The sequence below is a fragment of the Coregonus clupeaformis genome, chromosome 20 (assembly GCF_020615455.1).
Source record: "Coregonus clupeaformis isolate EN_2021a chromosome 20, ASM2061545v1, whole genome shotgun sequence".
Classification (NCBI taxonomy): Eukaryota; Metazoa; Chordata; class Actinopteri; order Salmoniformes; family Salmonidae; genus Coregonus; species Coregonus clupeaformis.
In genome coordinates, this window is record NC_059211.1 from 29,545,654 (window position 1) to 29,561,729 (window position 16,076).

Here is a 16,076-nt window from a genome sequence, read left to right on the forward strand (position 1 = left end):
CCAGGTCACCTACATTGTAAGCACTGCGGTCAATCTGTTTTCTTTCTTTTGGTTTACTTGTTTGTTATTGATTTTAAAGTTGGGATCTATTCTGCTTCCATATTTTATTAACTACCCAGCCAATAAGTAACATTAAAGAAAACATTTCAAGAGGGAAAGAGGAGTGTATCTCGTCCTTAACAGTACAGTGTATCGGTGTAGTCTGAATGAAAAAGGCAGCAGTACTTTGTCACCATCTTGTGGCAAATGAGCGGACTTTTTTTTATTCATGTTTTTATTTAACCAGGTAAGCCAGTTGAGAACAAGTTCTCATTTACAACTGCGACCTGGCCAAGATAAAGCAAAGCAGTGCGATAAAAACAACAACAACACAGAGTTACATATGGGGTAAAACAAAACATAAAGTCAAAAATACAACAGAAAATATATATACAGTGTGTTCAAATGTAGCAAGTTATGGAGGTAAGGCAATAAATAGGCCATAGTGCAAAATAATTACAATTAGTATTAACACTGGAATGATAGATGTGCAAGAGATGATGTGCAAATAGAGACACTGGGGTGCAAATGAGCAAAATAAATAACAATATGGGGATGAGGTAGTTGGGTGGGCTAATTTCAGATGGGCTGTGTACAGGTGCAGTGATCGGTAAGGTGCTCTGACAACTGATGTTTAAAGTTAGTTAGACTTACTTACACACGCACACACAGATAATTCGTTATATAAGTTATAAATACATTATGTAGCAGCCAGTGAGTTACAGGAAGATCATAGAATTTACAGACCATACACTGCATACTCAGCTGTCAGAGTTGGGCATATTATTATTCAGATGACTAATAGAAACGTGGCGATGGGGGAGGAGGGTGGTTTATAAGGAGGGGAATTCAGCCAGAGACCGTAAACAAACTAATTTGTCGAACTTTCCTTCCTATTGCTATGGCAGAGTAAAACAGCATATCTGTAGGCTTTACTGGGGAATCCACACGCTTCCAGAGGGGCACAAGCAGCAGGGAGTAATGTAGAGACTTGGGGAAGACACACTGCTAGAATAGACTAGCCTACTTGTTTACACTAGGGTGTGTCCATCCAAAATGAAATGAAAGAAGCAGTCTCAAGTCCCACCGTTTTTTCCAGACAGTTTATCCTACCAGGAGTTATTCTATCTGAAAGTAGTTAAATAGATGTTAACATAAATTATTGTTGATCAGTGAATGCTACTGAATTATGACAAGTATTTTCTAGGCTGCAAATCGCGGAAGTCCTCTTGAAGCTCAAACAAAGATGGTGGATTATTGAAGACAGTTCACTCAGGCCGTTTACCGTTGAAAGAAACTGTAAGTTCCGGTCTGCTTAACGGGGTGGTTCTCCCTCAGACATCAATGCAATAGCAGCTGGGTCTGGTCCGCTTAGTTCATTGACTGTAATGTAACTAGAAAAAATGAGGGAGTTAGATGTCTCGCTTCCTCTTCCGTCTCAGGCTCAAACCATAGTTGGCAGTGGCACGCAATTGCTCTTCCAGTTTTTCTCCGCAGTCTCCTGTATTCATTATCCTGTCGAGTTTTTCGAGTATCTCCGTTGATTTTTGGATACTGCCGATTTTTGGACAACTGCAATAATGTATCAAGTCATAAGAAAACTCGTGTTTACAGATTCATATTGTGCCAGTGACGCTGCGAAGACTTATGAAGAATTATTTGAGAAATTAGATGCCAACAAAGATGGGAAAGTGGATGTTGCAGAACTCAAGGAGGGCCTCTCTGCTTTGGGCATTGCTTTCGGGAAAGGAGACGCGCAGGTAAATAGCATTTTACATGTGATCAGATAGACTGTCTATATGACAAAAAAAAGTGTTATTTTAGTGTCAAAATGACATTATTGTGTAGAGCAATTTATAGATCTACACAATATGATGGTTGTAGCCCCTCCCATGGGCAAATAGTGATGACAGATGCCAAGCAAATATATGACCAAAAAAACGTGTTATTTTAGTGTCAAATGGACATTATTGTGTAGAGCAAGTTAGATCTACACAATATGATGGCTGTAGCCCCTCCCATGGGCTAATAGTGTTGACAGATGCCAAGCAAATGTGGCATTGCAACCAGTGACAGGTTTTACTTACTAAGCTATACAAATTGAAATGTATTCTAGTCTAGTCATTTTTGTTGTTGTCATTTAGCAGATGCTCTTATCCAGAGCGACTTACAGGAGCAATTAGTGTTAAGTGTCGGCTCGGGATTCGAACCAGCAACCTTTTGGTTATTGGACCAACACTCTAACCACTAGGGGCAGCAGGTAGCTTACTTGAAGTACTGCATATCTTGCATCTTGGATTACCATTAAACAATCCGTTTACTGTATTACACCTATCTTATATCATAAAGAGAGCAAAGCACATGGGCATCCCATGTCATAATTTCGCTAGATATGACTGAGGAGGTTGGTTCTTGATAAGACTCAGTATCTTAACATTTCCATATTTATTTCCATATACATATAGATAACACCTGGACCTGTCATATAGTACCAGGTAGCCTGCTGAACGCTGCAAGGAAAGGGAATTGTTAGAGGGAATTTTGCCTGTAGCTTCAAAAGTTGAAACAGGAAAGGCAAGGCTTTATTGTCAGGGTGCGACTAAGGATAAGGCCACACCTTTAAAGGTCAAATATGGCATTCCTGCGATCCTTAGTTTGCTCCCAGTCACAGCCTTATGACTTTTCATTTATCTGTTTGCACAGAAAAGTGAAAGGCAACTCCTAAAACACTCATTCACGAGGGTCAGCATCAGTTCATCCTTGATACATAATGATATGAATGCCCTATCCCCTGTTGTATGGGAGTTGAGATGACATATAGATTAGATAATCTGCTCAGTGCCTGTATAGCCTACAAGCATAATTTCAAGTCAGGTAGCCCATCCCTGGGTGAGGCAACACACCAATGCACTTTGACCCCATTACACTTTGACCCCATTACATTGATTTGGTCATACAGTCTACAGTACACCATCCCTGTAAATCCAATGAATCCTCAATGTTTTCTATAAAGAAAACAGTAGGTGGCACAATAGTCCAGCTGAAGGTCGAGCAGCCAACTGCCACTCTCCATTGAAAGTGTTTAATGTAAAGGTTTTGGAGAGATTTTACAATTATTATTTCAAGCTAGGAATGTCTACACTAAGAAAATGTACAATGGTGGTGGATTGTAAATGTGTTTTTGTTTTATTATTCCCAGAAAATAGTTTCATCTGGAGACCAGGACAACGACGAGGGTCTTGACATCAATGAGTTCTCCAAGTACCTGAAGGAACATGAGAAGAAACTGATGCTGACGTTCAAGAGCCTGGATAAAAACAATGACGGTATATTAGGCTACCCCCACTACAATATATCAATACTTAAAATACAGTAAATTATTTGATTCAATGTAAATTATTCTATATTTTATCTCATGGCATAGTTTTTTCCTACAGGACGCATTGACTATATGGAGATAAAGCAGTCCCTTGCCGACCTGGGGATGGACATCAGCAAGGAAGAGGCCGAGAAGATCCTTCAGACGTAAGCCCTCAGTCATATATCTCACTGTCACATGTATCAAGTTTGTTGTCTGGTGTCATGGCGACATCAGCTGTTAAACAACCCACATTGGGCATATATTTATTTTGATGATACAGTATATCCACTCCAGCATGTTATCTGAGCTCACTCTGTGGTTGTTCTCAGTCATTGAATGTTTATGTTGGGCCTGGCACTTTCACTATCCTCTGGTTGTGATGGGCGGGGACCCCTGCATGGTTTCACTCTAGCCTCCTGCTGCGGTGGAGCTGATAACATTAATACAGCCCCTGACTGGGGGGAGGGGGGATAATAAACACCTAGAATGAAAATCAGAAAGTAGCCATTACATGTATGTGTAGTTTCTTTGCTGTGTTGACATCATTAATATTATATTATTTAAATAGATTATATTTGAGTTGGAAGGGTTACTACAGGACAGGGCACGACAGAGAGTGTTAATTTCCATAACCAAAGCAGTCAGATAGACTGACACACTTTTTGTCTAATGAATACTGGAGAGATAAGTGGAAGGAGAGAGAGGGATGGGCAGGGAGAGCAGGTCTCCAGTAAAGTACAGCATGGATCAGTAATCTCATTTACTTATTGATTATTGTGGCTGCTGTCTGCTCTCAGCGGAAGTGCAGCCGTGAACTTATCAGGAGTTAAACCAGGTTGGGATTTGAGATGGCAGCTGAGAAATATCAGTGTCATTTTCTATCCTAAATCCACTAGTTGTTTTGCAGTCTGCAAAATAAAACAAAAATGTTCGCTCTCCTTCTTACACTTTGTTGGAGTAAATCCAAAATACACAACCAATACTTGAATGTCCTCTATTTGCTGCACCATTATTGTTATTTTTCCCCATTGTACTGACCCAATGACAGTGTCTCCCTTCTGTCTCTCTGTCCTGCAGAATTGATGTGGATGGAACCATGACTGTGGACTGGAATGAATGGAGGGAACACTTCCTCTTCAACACTGCCACCAACCTGCAGGACATTATCCGCTATTGGAAGCACTCCACGGTGAGTGTGTGTGTGTGTGTGTGAAAGAGAGAGACAGGGATTGCATGTTTGTGTGACTGAGTTTGTTTGTCTCTGTTTGGGAGTGTGTACTTGCTGAGTTGTCCTACACATCACTACAACCTGTTACATCGGAGTCAACAGTAGGGTCGCTTTCAAGGAACGGGACATGTACGCTTGCAAGAAAGCCTGCTACGACCTCCGACGAGCCATCAAACATGGAAAAGGTCAATATAGGACAAAGAGAATTATACTACACCGGCTCTAACCCTCGTCAGATGTGGCAGGGTTTGCAGACTATTACGGATTACAAAGGGAAACGCAGCCGTGAGTTGCCCAGTGACGCAAACCTCCCAGACGAGCTTGAATGCCTTCTATGCTCGCGTCGAGGCAAACAACACTGAGCCAGGCATGAGAGCCCCTGCTGTCCCGGACGACTGTTTGATCTCGCTCTCCATGGCCGATGTGAGTAAGACTTTTAAACAGGTTAACACTCGCAAGGCCGCTGGGCCAGACAGAATACCAGGGCACATTCTCAGAGCATGCCCAGACCAGCTGGCAAGTGTCTTCACAGACATTTTCAGCATCTCCTTGTGCCAATCTGTAATCCCAACATGTTTCAAGCAGACCACCAAGAACTCAAAGGTAACCTGCCTAAACGACTATCATCCCGTAGCACTCACATCTGTAACCATGAAATGCTTTGAAAGACTGTTCATGGCACACATCAACATCATCAACCCAGACACCCTGGGCCCACTCTAATTCGCATACCACCCCAACAGATCCCCAGATGACGCAATCTCTATTGCACTCCACACTGCTCTCTCCCACCTGGACAAGAGGAATACCTATGTGAGAATGCTGTTTATTGACTACAGCTCAGCGTTCAACACCATAGTCCCCTCAAAGCTCATTACCAAGCTCGGTACCCTGGGACTGAACACATCCCTCTGCAACTTGATCCTGGACTTTCTGACGGGCCGCCCCCAGGTGGTGAGGGTAGGGAACAACACATCTGCCACGCTACCCTCAACACGGGGGCCCCTCAGGGGTGTGTGCTTAGTCCCCTCCTGTACTCCCTGTTCACCAATGACTGTGTGGCCACGCACGACTCCAAAACCATTATTAAGTTTGCTGACGACACAACGGTCAGAGACCTGGCCGTGTGGTGCCAGGACAATAACCTCTCCTTCAACATTAGCAAGACAAAGGAGCTGATCGTGGACTACAGGAAACATCAGTGGGGCTGTACTGGAGCGGGTCGAGAGCTTCAAGTTCCTCGGTGTCCACATCACCAAAGACTTAACATGGTCCTCTCACACCAGCTCAGTCGTGAAGAAGCCGCGACAGTGCCTCTTCCCCCTCAGAATGTTGAAAAGATCCTTAAAACTACAACTGCACCATTGAGAGCATCTTAACTGGCTGCATCATCGCTTGGTATGGCAACTGCACCGCCCTCGATCGCAAGGTGCTACAGAGGGTGGTGCGGACGGCCCAGTACATCATTGGGGCCGAGCTCCCTGCCATCCTGGATCTCAATACCAGACGGTGTCAGAGGAAGGCCCGGAAAATTGTCAAAGACCCCAGCCACCCAAGCCATAGACTGTTCTCTCTGCTACCGCATGGCAAGCGGTACCGGAGTGCCAAGTCTGGGACCAAAAGGCACCTGAACAGCTTCTACCCCTGCTGAACAGTTAATCAAATGGCTACCCGGACTATTTGCATTGACCATTTTTTGCACTGACTCCCTTACACAGACTCTAATGCACACTCACTGGACTCTACCAACACACTCACACATACTTACACTGACACTCCTACACACACACACACACACACTACACATGCTCACACACACAAAACACACTCACACATGCATATTGACGCCACACACATACACACACTTTCACACTCTTCAAATATGCTGCAGCTACTCTGTTTATTATCTATCCTGATTGCCTAGTCACTTTTACCCCTACCTACATGTACATATTACCTCAACTACCTCATACCCCTGCACATTGACTCGGTACCTGTACTCCTGGTATATAGCCTCGTTATTGTTTTTATTGTGTTACTATTTTTCTATTTTTATTTGCTAACTTACTTACTTTTTAACTGCATTGCTGGGAAAGGGCTCGTAAGAAAGCATTTCACAGTAAAGTCTACACCTGTTGTAGTCGGCGCATGTGACAAATGAGCTCAACAATATCACAATCAGATACACTTGCTTGAATAGAGTAACTATTGTTGTAACAGTGCTACAACTGTCATTACATAAGGACAGTGCAATGTCTGCCCTTCACAACCGTTTGACAGACAGTAGAGGGGAGAGTTGTGCATAAGAGTTCCTTCCCTGCTGGTTCTGGAGATGTCCCAGGACTTGTGTAATGACATGGTTCCTCTTTATGTCAATGGAATCAGACGGAGTCAAGAGTCAGTCAAGAAACAGGCAAAGGAGGGAGGGAGGGAGGGAGGGAGGGAGGGAAGGAGAGAGGGAGGGAGGGAGGGAGGGAAGGAGAGAGGGAGGGAGAGAAGGAGAGATAGAGGTGAAGTAATAGGCTTTGTCTTCTGTTTACACGCTCATGTATAGGGGAGTATTGGCTCCTGAATGAAAGACAGACAGTGATGTGGAGAGAACTAGCCAGTCACAGTAGAGGAAGGAACAGTCAACAAACTGACAGGTCATGTGGCAGTGCAACCTGGGGGTGCAGTTTTTATTGCTGAATATTTTGATATCCTCATGTCCTACAACAGGGCTCTCCAACCCTGTTCCTTGAATGCTACCGTCTTGTAGGATTTTGTTCCAACCCTAATCTAGCACACATGATTCTAATAATTAGCTGGTTGATAAGCTGAATCAGGTTAGTTACAACTGGGGTTGCAGCGAAACCCTACAGGAGGGTAACTCCAGGAACAGGGTTGGAGAGCCCTGTCCTAGAATCTGGATTCTCGACCAAAGTTCTGAAACTAGGACTTCCTGAACAATAAGAACATCAACCACTCCAAGAACCTCATAGTCAATTCACACTGTCAAGTTTTATAGCTGTTATTTAGATTGAATAGGTTATTGAATCTGCCAATTTTATATTTTATTGGGAAGCACCTGCAAACTGTCAAAGTGCACTGTACCAATCAATTAATACAATTTTCCTTAATGAAATGTAATACTGATGCATTGCATGTAAGCCAACACAACAACACTCAAACAGATCCGGTCAATGCCAGTGACTGGTAACCTTTGACATTGGATCCTCTGCCCATTCATCCACCCAAGAGAGAGATGTTGAATAAACCTGCATGACTTAGCTAAGCTAGGCTACGGTAAGCTAATTTAAGGCTGTCCTAGGAGGGGATTAGCTTGTTAGTGGCTTGGGACGGTGTGGGAGGTAAGGAAGTCAATGTGATGTGAGTCTGGGCGGGATAGGACCAGAGGAGGGTTTTATCTGGTTGTTATTGGGGCGGAAGTAGGCTACAGTGCCACTGGGACATTGACTGGCTGGCCCAGTACATACAACTGGCTATTGCATGGCTCTGAACCGACAGACCGACCAGTACCAGGATCAGTATCACGGCTCAGATTCGGGCTGGGGCGACATGGCACTGCTGCAGCATCCCAAAGAAAAGTGGTTCATTATTGATTTTGAGGATGATGGAAATATCTGTGAGGTGGAGATTGAGGTGGTAGGTTCCATAGAGATCCTATTAAATTACAAATTCCTAATTCTATGGTAGGTTCACTCCTCCGTCCTCTATTAAGTGAATTTAGACTTTATTTTGTCCATGATAAAGTATCTTTCTTTACCAACACTGAGCACTGAGGAGATCGTATTGGACCTGGAAGTCAGTATGCCGATGAATTATTTGGTTTGTATATGTTTTTGGTGGCGAATTATTATTATAGTGAGATGCCTTTACTTATGGAAGCCCATAGACATCTGTTGATTATGTTTATTACTGCATCCAGAGTTGTCTTCTGAGTTGTTTTGTTTTTGTTGTTGTATTGAAAATAGTGTATTGAATTTGCATTACATTGAAGGCAGTCATTTTTGTCTTCGAAAATTGGAGCAATCTGCTGTCACGATAATAACACAATTATACCACAGTAATAATATACTGGTATGTAATTGTTGAAATGGGACATTTGTTTCCGTTGTACCATTTTGTTAAATGAGTGTTTTGCAATGTTGAGCTAATACGCTGTAATTGGCATCAGTGGCATCCATGTAGACACACACATAGACACACCATGTTACATAAAGTGAGAATTAGGCCAAGGTAAAACATCAAGGGTTCGGTAGGATTAGGTTCAAGGTTGGCGTGAGGTTATGATTGGTCAGGGTGTTTGGGCAGTACTGAGAGGTATACTACAAAGCTGGATCAAGGAGTTAGCCAGCTAACTTTCCTACATGTTCTGAATTTTTTGAAAGATAAGCTTGAAATGGGCATATTCTCATTGTCTCAACAACCACAAACACATATCTAAGTTTAGCTTTCTACTGAACCAAAAAATCTATAGTTATTTCAGGTTGTTCATCAAAGTTAGCTGACTAATTCATTGATCCTGCTAGTATACCCCTCTGGTGTTATGTCACAGGTCTTGGGAGGTGAAAGGGTTTGTTGCTGTGCAGTGCTGGTGTTGTGGGGTTCAGGTCTCTGGTGAAGGACGGATGTAATTAGGGAGTGGGACTTAAAGATCTTAGTGAGATGTGATCAAATAGGCCCCATCTCCTTTACATGTGGGTCACCCTGTTGCTTTTGATGAAGCTGATCTTGCTGCTCATAACTGATCCTCCATCGTCTCATCATTCATCAAAATATTAATGATCAAATGTTATCAGCATTTGTTCTGCTTGGCGCTCTTTCGATGTGCGTTCTTTTTTCCCGCGCTTTTCCGACCAATGCGCTCTGCTACTCCCAGACCCACATATATTTTAATTCGCTACTAGAATATTTCAGCACACTTTGAACCAAAATGGATCGAATCAAGTTTAGTATGGAGGCGCAACCGTCTTTCCACTCAATGTTGTTGTCGGCCTAGAATTAAACCTGTTCCACGTCACGCGCTTCTATAGTTTTATGCATTAATATGCATTTTATGCGATGTATAATTGCATTTTTGTGTAGGCTACTGGTAAAAAATGTTTTTGAATGAACTACTTATTTCTTCGACCTGCAAATCAATAGTATTGATTGGGGGTGCGTGAGAACAAGCGTGCTAAGACTTTATTGGGGGCAAACTCAGTGTTTCAAAATGTTGGCTATATTCGTTAACAGTATGCATGTGTTTCTGTGTATTGTGATAGGTGCTGGATATTGGGGACAGCCTCACCATCCCTGATGAGTTCACAGAGGAGGAGAAGACAACAGGTGTGTGGTGGAAACAGCTGGCAGCCGGCGCCATGGCTGGGGCGGTCTCTCGGACAGGCACCGCCCCTCTGGACAGGATGAAGGTGTTCATGCAGGTATGTACTGTGGGCCAACATGCATAACTCTATTAAGCATAGTCCAAGAAATGTATTGTGTATGTCCTTCTTGGTAAAGTTAGATGCAGTATACAGTAAATGTGAAGACCATATCAAATTAATTTACCTTTCTTGTGATGCTTGGAGGACATGGGGAGATCCTACCTGCAGGGATCGAATTACAGGGAGCTAAGGAGGTGGCCCTCACAATAATTGAAATATCAATGTGCCCCCCACAAATGATACCGACAACAGGCACCAAGAGGTATTTGGCACCCACAAGAGTCAATGTGTAATTCGAACCCTGATTATCTGTGATTTCTCTTTCTCAGGTGCACGGTTCCAAGACCAATAAGATCAGTCTGGTAGGGGGCTTCAAGCAGATGATAAAGGAGGGGGGTGTCAGCTCCCTGTGGAGGGGCAACGGGACCAACGTCCTGAAGATCGCCCCTGAGACTGCCATCAAGTTCATGGCCTACGAACAGGTGAGAAACAATCAAAATTCTATCTTTGTTGTTTTTAAGACCTGTGGATCAGATCTATTTCGAGTTACTTTTTTCTTATCTGGTTAACCATGTAGCCACATAGACCGGGCATTATGTCTACTGTAATTGTATTCTGTATGTCTCTGGGCCATCAGCACAGTTTCACTTTGCTGGCTCTGTTCCTCTTGGCAGTATAAGAAGATGCTGTCGTCAGAGGGAGGGAAGGTCCAGACCCACGAGAGGTTCATTGCTGGATCACTGGCCGGGGCCTCCGCTCAGACGGCCATCTACCCCATGGAGGTGAGGAGAGGATGCGAGTGAAAGGGAATGGGAGGAGAGAGAAGTGGAGGGGAGTAGAGAGATAAAGAAATGGGGATAAACATGAGCGGGAAGGAGAAGAGGGGAGCGCAGAGAGAGAATATATTCGGTGTAGTTTTATAACCAGCTAAAGTCTCTTTTTACTTTGTCCTTTTAGGTAATGAAGACAAGGCTTACGCTGAGGAAGACTGGACAGTACTCAGGAATGTTTGACTGTGCCAAGAAGATCCTGAAGAAGGAGGGAGTGAAGGCCTTCTATAAGGGCTACGTTCCAAACATCCTGGGCATCATTCCATATGCTGGGATAGACCTGGCAGTGTACGAGGTGTGTCCAAACATTTCTAACTGGATAAAACCGTTTTTTAAGGTTTTGGACAAGTCATTGATGTAGTCTGGTCCCAGATCTATGTGTGCTGTATGGTGTTGTACTTCTTTGGTTGTTGGTTATACAGCAGAAACCTTTGAAGATGTCAACCCAGTTTTACCAGTAAATGTAGGTGATTGTGACCTCTTGGCCTAATCATGATTCCTGACTCTCTCTTTGTGCTCTACTCTACCCCTTCTTACCTCAGAGTCTGAAGAATGCGTGGCTGGCCCGTTATGCCAAAGACACAGCTAATCCTGGGATCCTGGTGCTGTTGGCCTGTGGTACCATCTCCAGCACCTGTGGCCAGCTGGCCAGTTATCCCCTGGCTCTGATCCGAACCAGGATGCAGGCAGCAGGTAAACCTCAGAGATCACTCAAAACCCAAACCTGTGACTGCACAAAGTGTTACAACACTGTCACATATTGAAACAGACTGGTCTCATAGACTAGACGTAACATAGTAAGGGAAAGGGGGATACCTAGTCAGTTGTACAACTGAATGCATTCAACTGAAATGTGTCTTCCACATTTAACCCAACCCCTCTGAATCAGAGAGGTGCGGAGGGCTGCCTTAATCGACATCCACGTCTTTGGTGCCCGTGGAACAGTGGGTTAACTGCCTTGCTCGGGCAGAATGACAGAGTTTTACCTTGTCAGCTCGGGGATTCGATCCAGCAACCTTTCGGTTACTGGCCCAACGCTCCTATGGTATGGTTACATAAGACAGAAGGTTACTTAAAGCAAAAGGAGGATGGATGGATGGATGGATGGATGGATGGATGGATGGATGGATGGATGGATGGATGGATGGATGGATGGATGGATGGATGGATGGATGGATAACGCAAATGTCTAGCAACCCACAGGTTGCGTGTTTGAATCTCATCATGGACAACTTTAGCATTTTAGCTAATTAGCAACTTTGAAACTAGTTACTACTTGAAGCTAGTTTGCAACTAATTTACTTAGCATGTTAGCTAACCCTTCCCCTAACCCTTGAACCTAACCCTAACCTTTTAACCTAACTCCTAACCTTAAACCTATCCTTAACCCCTAAAGGCATCAGCAAGCTTCAGTTCGGCTGGCAGCTAGCCGAAGTCGGCTAGGCGAACCGAACGAGTGTGCTCGCATACTCCCTTAAAAGACCTTCGCTTAAAAAAATGAGAACAAAGCGGCAATAGTACTGTTTGGCCATTTTGAGATGCCATAGCCAGTATACACTTCCTCAAAATAGTCAGAATTAATCTAAGATAACTCAAGAAATCTGTCATTAATTTGGACTTTTTGGCAAAGGAGATCTTAGTTGCGCAATTTTACATCTAAGATGTTTGGTGCAGTATTTCTCAATTTAAAAATGTGCATGAAAACGAGTCGTCTCTCGTTGAATGACAACAAAGAATCCCTACAGTTGACGGACGAAGGGGCGTACACTTAAACTCCTGAACTTCGGCTGGCCTTGAGAAAAAATGTGTGTGCCCGAACAGCCGAAAAATCCCTTACTAAGTCCAAAACGAATAAAAACATCAACATGTCGTCATAATATATGCAGAAACACTTCCAAACTGTTTCAGCTAGAAAGCATGCGGACGTCTGTTATGATGAGTTTCGGGTATGAATAAGTGCAGGATGTAAGAGAAAGCAGCAGACACTCAGATGGAAGTTTGACTCTACATTTATTCAGTACTGGATCACATAATAAGATGAATGTGCTTTGCCTCTTATCATGTAACGGAATTACATAGACTCTCTCTCAGCCTATATAGTGCTCTTCCAGTCTACTTTTGTCTTATCCAGTTGCTAACCATAATTGAGTTGTCACTCAACTACGCCCATATCATTCCTTTCCTTGGTTTCGTGTGGCACACTAGTCATGACATTTCATCACGCACCATTCCTAAGATTAGCACCAGTGGCCCCCCAATCTATCTTGGCACACCGACCCTCTAGTACTCACTCGTGATACTACGAACACATGGCTTTCCTCGCTCTCTCATACAATTTACAATCTTTATAATATTGGATCAAACACTCTTCATATCAACGTCTTAACCCTAACCCCTAGCCTAGCTAACGTTAGCCTCAAATTGGAATTCATAACATATTGTACGAATTTAAATTCGGAACAGGACATCCACAAATTAATACATACCATACGAAACGTAAAATATCATACTAAATGGAGTGTTTCGGATTTATGTACAGAAAACGAAATACTCTGAGACCACGTTGAGAGAAAAACAAAATCCCACTCCGGTCTCAAACATGATGTATTATCATGGCCAAGATGACTGACTGAATTATATCCACTAAACCGAAGTCTTCAAAATTTATAACTGTAGCAACAACTCTTGATTGATTTAACATGTCAAATTAGTCCATGGTAATACCAACTTAATTTCCTCCCTATCTTTCCCTTTTCTCTCAGCATCCATCGAGGGCTCGGAGCAGATGACCATGAATCATCTGGTGAAGAAGATCTTGGAGAAAGAAGGATTCTTTGGACTGTACCGTGGAATCCTGCCCAACTTCATGAAAGTCATCCCAGCTGTCAGTATCAGCTATGTGGTGTACGAGTACATGAGGACTGGGCTGGGCATCTCTAAGTGAGGAGTGGAATTGTATTAGTGTGTGTGGGTTCACATATGTGTGTCAGTCAGATTATTTGAAACCATTTCCCTCCATATTTTCAGTGACATTTGTTGGGGGAAATTGCATGTGAAATAAAAATAACTGTTTACCTGTTCCACCAAAACCTGGACTCAATCTAGCTGTTGCTAGGGTGTTAGTCCATTGTCTTGGGACCTTTTTTATTACAACCACGCACACAAACTTCCCAAGGCAGTCTGAATGGTCATCAGTCAAACACTATGGTGGTTTACGTATTCCAAGTTTCCCCAAGTATACCCAGTTACCAAAGAAAGATAGAGGTAAGATGTTTCACCTGAGATGCACAAACCTGAGATAGTTATATATTATTTTTACATAACACACTAGACAAGGTCAGTTACTGGAGAAATAAAATAAAACATTCTGGGGGAATTAGGGTTGCGTTCTAAATTTGAGTGTCAGGGTGAAATAGAAGATGGCTCCTGTCTTGTTGGAAGGCAGAGTCATGCAAATGTTGTTTTGCACATTTTGGGTCCATGAAAAAGGAGTATGTGCCTTATTGTGTGATTTGTTCAGATCTCTGACCTGTGGGCCTGTCCATCCATCTAATTTGTCTTGCCTTTTTTCCAAAGTTTTGTTAAATTAGATACTCCTGTGTAAAATAAAATAAAAAGTAAATATTTTAATACAAAGATGTGCTGAGTCCATTCTTTCAAGCCTTTCACACATTAATTCATTGTAGGCTGAGGCTGGTCACGCCGCCACGCCGTTGTTTTATTATCTGCAATAATAATGCATGACACTGACACACCACATCGATATAAAGCAGATGTCTGAAACGTACCACCTGCTCATTACAGTTTTGCCAGAACCAGAGCCTAAAGGATACACTTTCAGTATCAGTCAGCCTTTTTTAAGAACCATAAATAACACAATCAAACATATCCCATCACAAACACACTCTTTGCCCTTTTAGATATCTTTCCATTCACACTTAAAATATGTTCAATTACAAATGTGTCTATACTCTGTAGCATGAATTCATTGCTCTGAGAATATCTTCTTCTCTGGGTAGACTCCCTTGAGAACCAGTGTGGCCACCAGTGAGAGGAAGGCCACCACCGACAGTATAGTACGCAGGGCTTTGAACCAGCTGGGGTAAGTGGGCAGCAGAGACAGGTCATAGTGTAGGGAGATACCTAGCCCCATGATGACCATCATAGCTGCTGGGGTAATAGTGTCGCTGAACAGCATGGCCAGCCAGGCAAACAGGGACGGAACCACGCTATTGGCCAGGTTGATCCAGTCTGGCTTGGCCGGGCTAGTCTCTGGGATGGCAAAGCCCCAACGCGCCCCACCCAGGAAAGACAAGATAGATGCTCCATAGGCCACCTGGGCGAAGGCCACCTCTGGCAGGTAGGTCTCGGTCACAGCCATGACGAACGGAGCAGAGATGAAAGGGATGAGGCCGGAGAGGCCCAGGTACAGCGCTGGTTTGGGGCTCTTTCCCAGGTCTCTCATGTCATAACGGAGCAGGTCCAACTCTCTGGGTGGAGGCTCTGGTTGTTGTCGTTTCTTCAGCCTCGCAGCAGAGCTGTGGAAGTACTGGGTCCTCAATTGACCAAGTCCAACAGCATCACTTATTTTAGGGAGCAGCCTGGCCGAGGAGCCCCTGCAAGGCCACAGGGGACAGGAACCATAGGAGGCATCAGACACCCTGGCTGAGGCAGCAGCAGACAGGCAGGACATCTGCTGTGGAGAGCCCCAATGCCATCCATGGAAATAGAGATTAAATAAGATCAGTAGATGGACATGAAACAATGTTTATAGTCTCCTCTTACAGGTAAACTCACCTTGTGAGCAATAAGGATGTGTCTTCTAAATATACCAGCCAACATCTTATCTGAAAAGATAGAACATTTTAATAAATAGCCCAAAATCCGAATAGCATAGTGCTATCTGAATGTCTGAAATCTCTGCATGCTAAAAACTAACGCACGTAGTTGCTTGTGTAGAAAGTCATATATTGTTAATGTCTCATTCAAATCACTGTCTCTGCGCAGAGAACATTTCTATACTATCTCGGATTATTGTATTCTTACTTGTTTTTCAAATCGGAATTAAAATGTTTGTCATAAATAAGTAAAAAGCCGCTGTCCCGTATGTCAGATATGCTCCCGGCTGGCTTGTGTGCGCATGGATATGTATTCCGTCCGTACAGTGACCTATGAGAAGTCTGGTTCCA

At 43.4% G+C, this 16,076-nt stretch overlaps 2 protein-coding genes across 3 annotated transcripts; one reads left to right on the forward strand and one right to left on the reverse strand.

Annotated features, from left to right (window-relative positions):
* The first annotated feature begins 1,270 nt into the window (after positions 1–1,270).
* On the forward strand, positions 1,271–14,525 carry LOC121533842 (calcium-binding mitochondrial carrier protein SCaMC-1). The gene is made up of 10 exons (XM_041840128.2): positions 1,271–1,799; positions 3,239–3,365; positions 3,477–3,564; positions 4,478–4,589; positions 9,896–10,054; positions 10,387–10,539; positions 10,732–10,839; positions 11,015–11,182; positions 11,430–11,580; positions 13,650–14,525. Exons 1-10 carry the CDS (start codon positions 1,620–1,622, stop codon positions 13,829–13,831), a joined length of 1,428 nt encoding a protein of 475 aa, XP_041696062.1. The 5' UTR covers positions 1,271–1,619; the 3' UTR covers positions 13,832–14,525.
* Positions 14,526–14,563: 38 nt separating this feature from the next.
* On the reverse strand, positions 14,564–16,039 carry tmem69 (transmembrane protein 69). Of its 2 annotated transcripts, none has more exons than XM_041840131.2 (3): positions 15,934–16,039; positions 15,685–15,734; positions 14,564–15,580 (listed from the first exon to the last, which is right to left on the reverse strand). In XM_041840131.2, the coding sequence occupies exons 2-3, from the start codon at positions 15,727–15,729 to the stop codon at positions 14,873–14,875; spliced, it is 753 nt and encodes a 250-aa protein (XP_041696065.1). In that variant the 5' UTR covers positions 15,730–15,734; positions 15,934–16,039; the 3' UTR covers positions 14,564–14,872. The 2 variants fall into 2 exon arrangements, with proteins under 2 accessions (XP_041696065.1, XP_041696064.1); XM_041840130.2 differs by having other exon boundaries at positions 14,564–15,583.
* Positions 16,040–16,076: the final 37 nt, after the last annotated feature.

Coding starts and splice junctions, on each gene's coding strand:
- LOC121533842 (XM_041840128.2), top strand. CDS start 1,620: ATGTATCAAGTCATAAGAAAACTCGTGTTTACAGATTCATATTGTGCC. Junction 1,800..3,238: donor TCGGGAAAGGAGACGCGCAG/GTAAATAGCATT, acceptor TATTATTCCCAG/AAAATAGTTTCATCTGGAGA. Junction 10,055..10,386: donor GGATGAAGGTGTTCATGCAG/GTATGTACTGTG, acceptor TCTCTTTCTCAG/GTGCACGGTTCCAAGACCAA.
- tmem69 (XM_041840130.2), bottom strand. CDS start 15,729: ATGTTGGCTGGTATATTTAGAAGACACATCCTTATTGCTCACAAG. Junction 15,584..15,684: donor ACATCCTTATTGCTCACAAG/GTGAGTTTACCT, acceptor GGCTCTCCACAG/CAGATGTCCTGCCTGTCTGC.